At 37.8% G+C, this 10,834-nt stretch overlaps 2 protein-coding genes across 8 annotated transcripts; both read right to left on the minus strand.

Moving 5' to 3' along the window:
* Window positions 1-69: 69 nt before the first annotated feature.
* SmF (small ribonucleoprotein particle protein SmF) lies at window positions 70-1,392 on the minus strand. The gene is made up of 3 exons (XM_074091491.1): window positions 1,261-1,392; window positions 990-1,178; window positions 70-296 (listed from the first exon to the last, which is right to left on the minus strand). The coding sequence occupies exons 2-3, from the start codon at window positions 1,162-1,164 to the stop codon at window positions 205-207; spliced, it is 267 nt and encodes an 88-aa protein (XP_073947592.1). The 5' UTR covers window positions 1,165-1,178; window positions 1,261-1,392; the 3' UTR covers window positions 70-204.
* Window positions 1,393-6,256: 4,864 nt separating this feature from the next.
* On the minus strand, window positions 6,257-10,783 carry LOC141430668 (glycine cleavage system H protein-like). Of its 7 annotated transcripts, none has more exons than XM_074091485.1 (3): window positions 10,663-10,783; window positions 9,767-9,894; window positions 6,257-6,829 (listed from the first exon to the last, which is right to left on the minus strand). In XM_074091485.1, exon 3 carries the CDS (start codon window positions 6,823-6,825, stop codon window positions 6,322-6,324), a length of 504 nt encoding a protein of 167 aa, XP_073947586.1. In that variant the 5' UTR covers window positions 6,826-6,829; window positions 9,767-9,894; window positions 10,663-10,783; the 3' UTR covers window positions 6,257-6,321. The 7 variants fall into 7 exon arrangements, with proteins under 7 accessions (XP_073947586.1, XP_073947585.1, XP_073947591.1 ...); XM_074091484.1 differs by lacking the exon at window positions 10,663-10,783 and adding an exon at window positions 10,183-10,256; XM_074091490.1 differs by lacking the exon at window positions 10,663-10,783 and adding an exon at window positions 10,183-10,249 and having other exon boundaries at window positions 9,783-9,894.
* Between the last annotated feature and the right edge of the window lie 51 nt (window positions 10,784-10,834).

Here is a 10,834-nt window from a genome sequence, read left to right on the forward strand (position 1 = left end):
TAAGTTACTATTTTAAAGATTTGAAACTGACATAAAGGAAATTCATAGAAACTGACTGAACACAAAATGCATGTTTCATACACTTGACTTTATTTACTTTCACAGCAGTAGTCCATTATTTGAAACAAGATATATTTTTACTTATACCAGAAGTATTATATCCTAGTGAACTTAGCCTAACTTAAATAACCCAGAAAATCAGATTTATTCCTTCATTTCACCCTCTTCATCTTCTTCTTCTGCACCTCTCACATATAATACATTATTACACCTGATCAATACTTCTCCGAGGTTTCCTGAAAAAGATACACCAAATTATACATTTTTGTTCAAAAAATCAATAAAATTGTATTTTGTTTCTTTTCTTTTGTACAATAAAGAGTTTACATACATACATACAAATATTTATTGGTGACAACTTTAGTAACAAGTAAACAGCTTTCATTTGTTACTGTAGGGAAGAGTGAGCTACAATTAATTCAATACAATACAATACAAAGACTCTTTTGTACACCAGACAGAAAAAATTACAAGGTAAGCAATAGGCGGCCTTATCACTTACGAGCAATCTCTTCCAGGCAACCTACTCCCAAACCACAAGGTAATGGGATGTTAATATAGTTGACTATAACTTAATTTTGTAGTCCATTGCTGTTGTATTCCAACGCAAGGCTATTCACACCTTGACAGGATAAAATAAATAAAGAATTTTCAATTATGTAGTCTGGTAGGTAAGGTATAGTCCACTATGTTATGGAAGTACAGTCAAGCACACATAATAATAACTTAACACATAGTACAATGTCGAAGTAAACAACATTTCTCTAGGACTAGTTGCTTGGCATGTTTCAAATAACTGAATGACTAGGCACTTAAGCGTTCAACTACTTTTTTGATTGGCGTTAACTACAAAACTTATGCGTTTGATAACTTATACATAAATCTAACCAGTGACTATACACTAGGTTCATAAAGCATAACTAACTAACCTGTGACTTTGCTGTCAACGATTTCTTCGGTGTTAGCCAGTTGCAAATTCATGTAACCGTCAGCAGACACTAACAGGCCTTTGTATTCATGGCCCCATTTTAGTCTCACGAGCACAGATTTGCCAGTCAAACTGTTAAGGAATGGTTTAGGATTGATAGGCATAGCCGCCGCCATTTTCGGTGTTTTGTCTGAAACACGCAAAAGAAAACAATGTACCTAACTCCAAACGGACACGACATATTGAGTGAGTTTCAAATTATAAATTATTACCTTATTGTTTCTAAAATAAAAATTCTGTAACACAGTTTTACTGGTTATTCGTTCGTTATAACCTAAAACTCGACTAAAGTAAAGATGCCGCCGTCCGTACGCCGCTGCCAATAGTGTTGCCAACTCTTTTTGATACTCCTGCACACTACCCAAACCAAACACTACAGCAGTAAACCGCCAAAAGCCAGAAAATAAATCACTTTTATGCTACATATACACGCTTGCCAAGCTTCCGCAAGCTCTCACAGTGCAAGACACAAGCGTGTAAAAGGCCCGTTTGGATAGGCTTGCGTGAGCTTGCCAGCGCTTGCCGCCGATCGGAGCCCGTGTCGGTTTTTCAACAGATCAATCAAAGGAACTTGCTGCAAGCACTTGCGACGTCTTTACACGTTGGCTCGCTCGTGTGTTTGCTTAGTGTCGCTCAGGAGCACACGCCGTACGGACGTACATATTAAATAAATTTTGGTGACCATTATGAGTGCTTGGACTACCGAAGAAAATTTATCATTTTTCATTAAATAAAAATATATCAAGATCCACGTCAACCATGTTGCCTGTCCGAAATACACTGATAAGATAAAAAAAGATAAGACTATTTTTCAAAACACAGGCACACCCAAACTGAAAAACACATGATGCATGACGCGCTTGCAAGGCTTCAGGCAAGCATGTAAATGAAAATTAAGCGTTTGGATAGGCTTGGAGTTTGTAGAATCTTGGCAAGCCTCGGCAAGGGTGTAAATGTAGCATAAAAAACACAAATTTTAGTCAAAAATCTACAAAGTGGCAATACTATTAGCCATATATAAGCCACTTTATTTTCATTGTTTACGATAACTGCTGGGCTACCTCGAAACTCAAAATTCGAAGTTCTTGTCGTGCGATCCCTCTTGCTCTCGTCTTAAATATTGTAAGTGTGAAAGGGACTGCACGACACGAACTTCGAGTTTCGTGTTTCGTAGTAGCCCTACTGACCTTATAGCATTTAAATTAACTCACTATAAATAATTTATTTATTTACTTTCTAACTCAGCGATTCAACGACGAATCTTTGACGAATATAATGTTCGTATTTTGTAACTTTTCACATAGTTATTCAAAACAGCAGGGCTACTACAAAACTCGAACGAAACTCGAAGTTCGTGTCGTGCGGTCCCTCTGACACTTACAGTATTTAATACGAGAGCGAGAGGGACAGTACGGTACGAACTTCGAGTTTCGTAGTAGCCCTGCTGTACCTACAGCCAATTCAATCTGGTTCCAGAAAAAAAAACATCTAGCAAATCAAAATAACAAAACAAAACAAAACAAAACAACTGATGCCTACCCATTAGGTATCAGTTATTTTGTTAGAACCTCGGACTTTTTTTAATGTGTGTTTTCACACACATTAAAAAAAGCTCGTGGTGTTTTCAGAGGAAAAATACACCTGCAGTTTTGATATAAAATTAAATATTGTAATACATTTTGAGAAAATGTTTATATTAGTCTCGGCTGGAATAGCAATTGCTGGCTTTGTATAGTTAAACGGACTCGCAAGTTCGTTCGTTTAATACTCAAACTCAGCCAGCAATTGCCTACTTCCATGCGACGACAGTACTTGTATTATCTAATATGAATGCTTCCCATAGATGAAATCGTAACGAACGAACGTGTTTGCGGGCTTATGCCCCCCGTCGCCCCCGCCGCTTGACCGCGCGGCATGTTTCGACCGCAACCATTTGTTTTTATCTTTTATTCTTTTAAATATCGTGGGCGAAAATGACACAAATTTACAATGTCGATTTATCATGCATTTATGATATAAAATATGTGAACTCTAATGACTATAATATTTTTTTGAAGCGTTTGTAGGTTAAGAAAACAAAATAATTTAAAATCTTAAAATTGCGTGGTCTAATTTGACACAACTTTTTTTTATAGGCGTATGTAAGTAATCTGAAATAGGAAATATATATTTCATAAACTGTATTTTTTTTTTCACACCATTTTTACATACTGTCCATATAACAGTTTGCACTGGACGACAATGACACAAATTTGGTTTACATACTCCACAGGCTATCCTAGATATGATGCCATAATTATTTTTAACTTTAAATTTATTTTGCGAGATTTATTCAAATAAAAAAAAACAACCACAAATCTTCAAATTGCTGAAAATGCAGGCAACAAAAATGACACAAAACGCTACAATAAGCTTCATAGATACGACTGTACCCACAGGCAAAAAATAAGAAACTTTAGAATTCTTGAAACCTAATACCTCAAAATAACGTAGCCCTATCGGCCTATTAGGGCTAGCTGACGCGGAATGCACGGAGCGGGTGGACGGCTTGTGAAAAATACCAGTGTTCCCTGTACCTACATAACTAGCCCTGGTAAGAGCCATATTATTTCCTAAATAAATTAGGTCCTGGCGCTTCGCCGGCCGCTTTCGCGGCGCCTCGCGCTTTTTGTGGTCGTGATTATACCTACACTCCTCGCTTCGCTCGTCGTCGTACCTAATTTTCCATCTGTTACATTCCAACATTAGTTAAATCGGTTTTATATAGGAGGTATTTGGCCGTTTCCAGTGTTGGTTATGTAAAATAGTTATGTACCGGGAATAAGGTGATATCGCCTACGCCTAGTGCCGCCTCTGCTCAATGCTATAGGAATAAGGCTGGGTTTCCACCAGAGATGTGCAAGGATGTCCAATGAATGAATACCTAGCCTCGCACAGCACTGCTCTGGTGGAAACAGCTGAGCGGATTGGGGCTAGGTAAATGAAGCGTTTCTATTGGGCCATGTAAAACACATTCCTCGGTCTCGGTTGAAATTAAAGGAATAGGAGGCTATTAAAGGAATGCAAGTTCTTGTGCTTATCTAGCGAAAAGAGCGTAACAGTAAAAATTACTTGCTCCATATTTTCAACGTAAAAAGCAGCCGTTCACTCATTATACGTATATATATTTATTATATTATCTTTATAGATACTTATTATCGACCTCTAAACCTTGATAATTCGTACTCGGTAGAACCTTGTCGCAGGGAGCATCTGCTGCTTTAACTAGATTTTTTTTATAAATGTGGCAAATGCTGACTGTAACAGGGTTCTGCCGAATGTTATTTACATTACATACCTGCTTGTTATGGTATTTGAGAAATAAACTTGTGTACATTTTTTGTGATATTGCGATAGGTACGTCAACGTGGGCGTTTTCAAAAGTATACCTTTTCTTTCAAAATGTATTTAATTTTTACATATAAATTTTATGAGTCAGTCAGTCACAAAAGTGACGTTTTTGTTTAGGTCATTTTTTTAAACTATCGGATTCGATTGTTCTCTTGATTCTGAGTAGGAAAAAACCACATTTTTTCTAAAAGAAAAAAAAAGGAAAAGGTACAGTCGACTTCATAAACTTGTGAGCAAAAATATCTGAACACGCTTCTACGCCGTTAACAATAGTCGTGTTCAGTTATTTTTGATCAAAATTTTACTCACAAGTTTATGAACTCGACTGTACCTAATTTTTTTGTGAAAATGCCCCACTACCCACTACGAGCCCAAGTACACGTTACGCTACGTTTTTTGGTCTCATACCCGTAAGAATGTGATATTAATATGTATAAATTACATTAAAGTTATATGATAAGTCACCTTTTCAGTTACCAAAGTGAATGTTTGTTTTAACAATAAACCGTTAATTTTAAGATTGCACTTGAATAAACATGATAACGCACCAGATCAGAATTTTATTTTTATCTCCATTTAAAATTACTTAGCAACAGTTACTTATTTAATTTTGTCCGCTGGGAATTATTTAGAGATCTATCGCTTATGCGAATTCGTACGTGACTGAACCCCCATATCCTAAACACTACATGATGTAGTGCCTATGGGAGACCTACGCTTCGCTTGGGGTCAGGAGATAAGCCAATCTAAATCGACTGATCATCATCAGCCTACAGCTGTCTACTGCTGGGCATAGGCCTCTTCCATGGCGCGCCACAACACTGTCTTCAGCCCCTCGCATCCATCCGCCGCCAGCGACCCACTTAAGGTCGTCCGTCTACCGTGCCTCAGGACGCCCTACACTACGTTTTTCCGTCTGTGGTCTTCATTCGAGGACTCGCCTGCTGGGCTACTACGAAATTCGAAACTCGACTCGCACACTAACAACTGGTAGCATGGTGTACGGTTGTGTCACTCTGAAGATGAGCTCTGGTTGAGTTCGAAACGCGTCAGTATAGTGTGGTGGTGGTGATAGATGGGTTTGTGTGATTTGTGTGTGTTCTTACAGTGTGGAGGTGGAGGAACTGCATGAACACGCATATTTTGCATAAGCTTAGCTATCGTAAGGTCGCGGGTGAGCAAGGAAATTCTTTTAGTTCATTGATATGGACCTCCGCAAAGTAACGCCTGATTCAATAAATTATTTGAAATTCGGTATACCGATAATTTGAGTCCCGGGGAAGGACATAGCATAACTTTCACATGGCACGGTGACGGCACGGTCGCCGTGCCATGTGAAAGCTGTCTATGTAGCTCATACATTTCTACTTAAACACGGCACGGCGACCGTACCGTGACCGTGTGAATGTGAAGCGGGCCTTACACGAAGTCGCGGGCAACAACACCTAGCAAAAGTATGGTATACTGGCAATAATATGTGACAAAATAACTTAATTAATGTATTAACTACAACTAACTAAATTGCTAATGGCTGAATGTGTTATCTATTCACAAACAAGGCAAATTGAAAAGACACTTCGTAGCATATAAACAAATTCCATATACCAATTTCACTAGTAAAAATCTACAGTGCAGCAAAGTGAGCAAATGGTACAGGAACACTGATGTAACGCGCTAGCCATGCATTTGTCCATCCTCAAAAATCTTGAACCCTTCTTATCAGCAAGTTAAACAACCAAGAGTAAGACTACAGTTCAAATGCCTCATCAGAATAGATAAGCTTAATTGCCTATTTAAACATACAATTAAAAACAAATGTTTAACATTCAATGTATTTAGATCTATTTCAACATAAATAATAAAACAAAACTTAAAAAAAACGACTAATGGTCCTTTTCTACATCCGTCTTTAGGAACTTTTCATACTGCTCTTCATTCATAAGAGTGTTTAACTCTTCAGGTTTTGTGAGTTTAAGTTTAAATAGCCATCCTTGTTCGTAACACGATGTATTGATCAGCCCGGGTTTGCCTTCAACCTCACTGTTTTTCTCTGTAACAGTACCCGTTACGGGTGAATATATTTCGCTGGCTGCCTTAACACTCTCCAGAGCACCACACTCGTCCCCAGCCTTCACTTCTGCACCTGGTTCAGGTAGCTGTGCAAAAACGACATCCCCGAGAGATTCCTGGGCATACTTGCTTATTCCAACAGTGCCTATGTCATTCTTAACAACAACCCATTCATGACGGTCTGTGTATTTCCTAGGGGAATCTGTGCTGTACTTGTGACGCAGTTCACAGAAGGATTGTCTAAGGTTGCTTTGAATGATGCAGCTCCGTGATATGTATTGCTTGGTGGCTGAGAAGATATGCCTTTGTAGAGCCATGTTTCTGGAATGTAGAAAAGATTATGTTAAGAAAGTGTGAAGTAGGTATAACGTTTTAAACTTTCGTGATTCTCACTCATAGTCAAAATACCATATACGGGACTTATCACGCTATTTTTACACAAGTAATATTTACCTCGACGTTTCGGCAACGTTACAGTTGCCGTGGTCACGAGTAGACTGAAGTGTGGGGTGTCAAGTCTGCCTAGCAGCGCGAGTTCTTCGAACTACCCGCACTTGATCACTAATAGTACCGGCACTCGTATCACGAACTACCCGCACTTGGTCACTTTTATTAGTCACTCTATCACACCGACACACAACACTAACAACGTCCGATCGTCCCTCCGAACATTCATCCCGACGCCGACACTTATTAATAACAGGATTCCACGAAGATGAAAGCTTATACCCATCGTCCCGGTTGAAATTCTTATGCTTTTTTATTTCAACTGCTTCACGTACCATTCTTGAGTAAAAATGACGTTTAGCAGCTGCAATAGCTGAGAGGGTCAAGGAACACATTGCAGCTGTTAAAAATCGCCAGGTAAACAAGTCAGCCATAGCCGAGCATTTGTTGGAGTCAGGGCCAAACCACTGGATTGAGCTTCACAATCCCAAAATTCTGTCCACGGAACGTCATTTTTACTCAAGAATGGTACGTGAAGCAGTTGAAATAAAAAAGCATAAGAATTTCAACCGGGACGATGGGTATAAGCTTTCATCTTCGTGGAATCCTGTTATTAATAAGTGTCGGCGTCGGGATGAATGTTCGGAGGGACGATCGGACGTTGTTAGTGTTGTGTGTCGGTGTGATACGGTGACTAATAAAAGTGACCAAGTGCGGGTAGTTCGTGATACGAGTGCCGGTACTATTAGTGATCAAGTGCGGGTAGTTCGAAGAACTCGCGCTGCTAGGCAGACTTGACACCCCACACTTCAATCTACTCGTGACCACGGCAACTGTAACGTTGCCGAAACGTCGAGGTAAATATTACTTGTGTAAAAATAGCGTGATAAGTCCCGTATATGGTATTTTGACTATGTTTGAAGTAGGTTTTGAACAGTGTCATTCTGTTAAATTCAGAAGATTGGGTGAGCCATTTCTACCCTACAATGGTCTAGTGGCCACCCCAGAATGGTCTAGTGTCTACCCCAGAAAGATATAGTGCCCACACAAAGATTTGAGGGTAGACTGCACTTTGCCACTACAGTCATGGAAGTTTTATCCATATTTTAAGGTTTCCCATAAAAATGGCCTACAAAACTATAGCTTGGTAACTTCTACAAAAAGTAGAAAAACACTGTTAACTCAGACAATTTAGATAAATTGATTAGATCTATGCCAATCAATACTTCATGGTCATGAGCTCATCATCACAGTATATATATATATATGCTGTGTCATCCATCACGTCACAGGTACATTGGATGATAGTACAGTCAAGGGCAAAGATATCAACACGGCCAAAGTTGCAAAAATATGTATACACAGCCTTAATGTTAAGTGGATACATATTTTTGTAACTTTGGCCGTGTCGATATCTTTGCCCTGTAGCAGCATGACCACCTATTACCACAATACAAGTAACAGGCAGTAGACCGACTCGGCCGTATTCTTGAAATTTATACCTACGGCTGCGCGGATCGCTAGGGTTGGCAACTACAAAAAGTAAAACATATGTGTATAGATTTTTATTGTATGTGCGTAGTAAGCCGCGGATGGACAGACAGACAGACAGACAGACATGGCGAAACTATAAGGGTTCCGTTTTTGCCATTTTGGTTACGGAACCCTAAAAACCGCATTCAAATCGGTCCACCCGTGAGCTACGGTGACACAGACAGACAGACACACAGACACTGTTTAAGAGCTACGGTGCCACAGACAGACACAGACACACATAGTGGTCAAACCTATAATATAATACCCCTCTTTTTGCGTCGGGGGTTAAAAACAGAGACAGCATCACATTTATATGTCAGTTAAAATTAATCAATGGGTGGTGAAACAGCCCCTAAGTCTATTTGTTTAGGTAGGTACAGTCAAGGGCATAAATATCTATACAGCAATAGCGTCACATTTATGTATACATCAACCTTATCATGTTCATTATCGTTTGATCAAAGTTCCATAATAAATAAAGATTAAAAAAAAAAAAAAAAACCTTATAGATAGTGACTTAAAAGGTGTATAGATATTTTTGACGTCTTGGTAACGTACCTACATATATTTATGCCCTTGACTGTACTTAACAAAATGTTAACAACCGAAGAATGTTTAAAACTAAATACGTTTTTAAAAACGTGAATTAATATAAGTTCAAATTCATAAATTCGTTTGGATTTATATTTTGATAGAAGATTTAATTTGTAAATAGCAATTTGCATATTTTTTTTAATGTTATTTTCTATATATAGACACATCACTATGTTTGGTTTACATTTTGTTGAGTAGGTACCTAGATAAATTTTAATAGACTAATAATAAACTACCTTATAGGTAGGTATTAATTTTACCTTTCAGCATCACCAGGAAATTGAAATAACCACTAACCTTAAAAAAAATATTTTTAATACAAGCTTTTTTTGCTGACTGTACTTTTTATTGACTGTACTTGCATTGTCACCCAAATTACATTTGCATACCAAATTTCAAGTAGATGCTATTAACCGTTGAAGAGTTCCATCCTGCGGAGACGATCCTGGCTGGACTACCAGGATGTCACTACTAGATTATTGTATTGTCACGCGATTTGTATAAGTATTCCAAATTTCAAGTCAATCTGACTACTGGAAGTTGATCAAATTTGACTAGATACAGACAGTCAGACAGACAGATAGACAATGGGACAGGTGAAACTAAATAAAAGCTTGTAACAATAAAAAATTACAATGTTGTTTTTATCAGCGTTGAATTTAGGCACCCGTAAACACGCACATTCTTATGCACTCACTCGACCAGCGCAGCGACCGCACTGCGCGGCGCGCGGCGTGGCACTGCGTAGTTAAGTCGGGTTAGCGGCCGCGTAAGACGCTCCGCTGAGTGCGTGCGTCGATTTTGGCCCTCTAATATGAAGTAGAATTACTGCCTATATTACTTGTATTGTGCTATTACTTAATCATTACAAGTTGGCATGTCATACTCTAAAAATAACTTATGTTTACATTACTATCTTATAAAAGATATGTTTCATCAGAAATGATCTTATCTGCTAAGGCATTGCAGTATTATTTTGACCAAATAATTATTATTTTTATTTATTAAATTGAATATAACAGTTAAAACATATTTTAACTTTTAGCCAGGACCAATTAAACCAATGCCCGATCAATTATTTTTAATGGTTTACCTACCAATCACAAGAGGATATTTTTTAATAATTAAAATGAAGCACTCAAGCCAACATTGTAACACTAAGACACTGGCAAGTAAACTGGCTCAATAGTTGTAATGTGGGAGATATTTAATCACCTTTTGACATTCAGATAACAGGGACCCTGTGAACTGTAAACAGTATGACTTTACATTGGACTTAAATTACAACTTGAATGCTCATCTAAATGATAGTATGAAGTTTGTAGTGGGTAGGTATATATTGTAAATATTATTACTATTTTTTCATTCTTTTTAAACTTGATTCCATTTATTTTACTTGACTACAATAATTTGGTTACCCTTAAGAGTTTTTACGTTAATGATAAGAACATAGCCGGTATTCTTTATAAGCTAAAAATTCATAGATTTACCAGTATGTTGTATAATTAACTATAACAATATAATAACAATCAAGGAACTCTCTCTTCTGGACTCAGCGAAATCGAAAACTTACTAACCTTTAGCACCTACTTTTCAAGATAAGAGATAGACAGACTGCCATAAGTAAATAAAATGTATTAACAAACTGTTACAAAACACATCTATTTCGCGGACTTTATCAAATTCAATACAAAGTATAAAACTTTGGAGGTTATTAAGTTTTTTTTAATATATGGCAAAGCAAAGGTT

Source organism: Choristoneura fumiferana, chromosome 8 (assembly GCF_025370935.1).
Source record: "Choristoneura fumiferana chromosome 8, NRCan_CFum_1, whole genome shotgun sequence".
Lineage (NCBI taxonomy): Eukaryota > Metazoa > Arthropoda > Insecta > Lepidoptera > Tortricidae > Choristoneura > Choristoneura fumiferana.